General features: G+C 57.3%; 1 protein-coding gene across 1 annotated transcript in view; it reads left to right on the forward strand.

Moving 5' to 3' along the window:
• Positions 1–494: 494 nt before the first annotated feature.
• The window catches only part of Cacna1i (calcium voltage-gated channel subunit alpha1 I), an 83159-nt gene continuing 81780 nt past the window's right edge, over positions 495–1873 (forward strand). The window contains exon 1 of the mRNA XM_004634640.1: positions 495–730. Within this exon, the coding sequence (XP_004634697.1) occupies positions 495–730 (236 nt within the window). The remainder of the gene's footprint in view (positions 731–1873) is intronic.

Here is a 1873-nt window from a genome sequence, read left to right on the forward strand (position 1 = left end):
ATAGTGATCCTCCTGCCTCAGCTTCCCCAGCTCTGGGATTACAGATGTGCACCACCATGCCCAGTTTTGGGGCCAGCACAGCACGCCCAGGGTTCTGGCGCCAGCCTGGCGTGCAGTACTAGGGATTGAACTCGCGACCTTGCACTTTCCAGGCAGGTGTTTAACCGCCGAGCTATCTCCCCAGTCCCAGCATTATATTCTCTTCTCCTTGCCTTTCACTTGACAGAACTTAGGGTCACAAGTTGACCAGATCCGAGCCATGGCCTCGCCTCTCAGCTTGGAGTAGATTGCAGCTGATATCTGGGGAGTAGACTGCAGCTCCCACGTGACCCCAGTACTCAAGGCCAGGGCAAGGTTGAGGCGTCTCTGAGGGCCTGAGGCTGGGCTGCCAGGCCCACGTCCCTGTGGCCAGGAGGTGGCCAGGGAGCAGGTGCCAGGCCTGCCCCCCATGTGCCTCCGTCTCTCTTTCCCAGGGCTCCCTGTGCGGTGCTGACATGGCTGAGAGCACCTCACCACCCTCCTCATCCGCAGCGGCAGCGCCGGCCTTGGAGCCGGGAGTCACAGAACAGCCGGGGCCCCGGAGCCCCCCTCCGTCCCCTCCAGGCCTGGAGGAGCCCCTGGATGGAGCTGATCCTGACGTCCCACATCCGGACCTGGCACCCGTCGCCTTCTTCTGCCTGCGACAAACCACCAGCCCCCGGAACTGGTGCATCAAGATGGTGTGTAACCCATATCCTTTGTGTGGCCTGGTGGATCAGGCGCTGTGCACGGCCAGGGGCGAGGGTGCGGTCAGCTTTCTGTGGCAGCAGGAGAACCCGCGCAGAGGAATTCAGGGGTTGCTCTGGATCACAGATTTGGAGGTTTTGGTCTGTGGTTGATGGCTCCGTGGCTTTTGGGCTTGTGGTCAGGCGGAAGCCTCATAGTGGAAGGGATTGGCGGAGAAAAATGCTTGCCTCATGGCATCCAGGAAACAGGGAAGGAGGGAAAGAGCAAGAAAAGAGAGAGGAAGGGACAAGGGACATGATAGAGCATTCAGAGGTGTGACTCTGGGACCCACATCCTCCAGCTGGGTCCTCATTGTTCCTTCAGCTGGGAGCTCATCTGTGTGTAGTGGATAAGCTGTGACACATTGGGGGTCCACATGTGATCTTGGGGGACACTTGACATTTAAGCTGTTAGAGTTCAGGAGGAAAGCTGGAATTGAGGGTCTGTTCCTTTGATGTCCTTTGGCAGTTTAGAAACACACACACTCTGTAAGTTCCTTTTATTTTTGGTACTGGGTATTGAACTCAGGACCTTGTGTTTGCCAGGCAGGTGCTTATGCCACTGAGCTATCTCTGCAGCCCCCTTGATGTTCTTTGGGTAGGAGGTCTGAGGCCCGAGGCGCCTGGGCTGTGGGTGGTGGATCTGAGATGTTGGAGTATAGAAGTTGGGTTGATGAAAAGATTGTAGAAGTTGTGATGTCTGGGTGCAGGGGCTGCAGCTAAGTCAGACCCTGTGCGGGTCCTGGTGACTGAGCCGTGGATGGATGGTGACTGCTCAGTGGGGAGCTGTGGTGAGGAGACCTGTGGTTGTGCATGGGGGGCAACGTTGGCTCCTGTGCACCTCTGTCCAGAGCCAGGAGGCAGCAGTGGGCAGCACCCGCACAGGCGTCCACGCCTGCTGCCTCTGGTTATACACATGTGACCCCTACTTGGAACTTGTCCTCCTACTCTGTGCTGCTGGGATGGGACACCCGCAATGGACAACTTAGAGCAGAGGCACAAACTTCCAATCCCAGCTACTTAGGGGGCTGAGGCAGGAGCATGGCAAGTTTGAGCCCCACCTGGGCAACTTAGCAAGTCCCTAACTGAAAAATAACATACAAGCCTGA

The sequence above is a fragment of the Octodon degus genome, unplaced genomic scaffold (assembly GCF_000260255.1).
Source record: "Octodon degus isolate 3935 unplaced genomic scaffold, OctDeg1.0 scaffold00064, whole genome shotgun sequence".
Lineage (NCBI taxonomy): Eukaryota > Metazoa > Chordata > Mammalia > Rodentia > Octodontidae > Octodon > Octodon degus.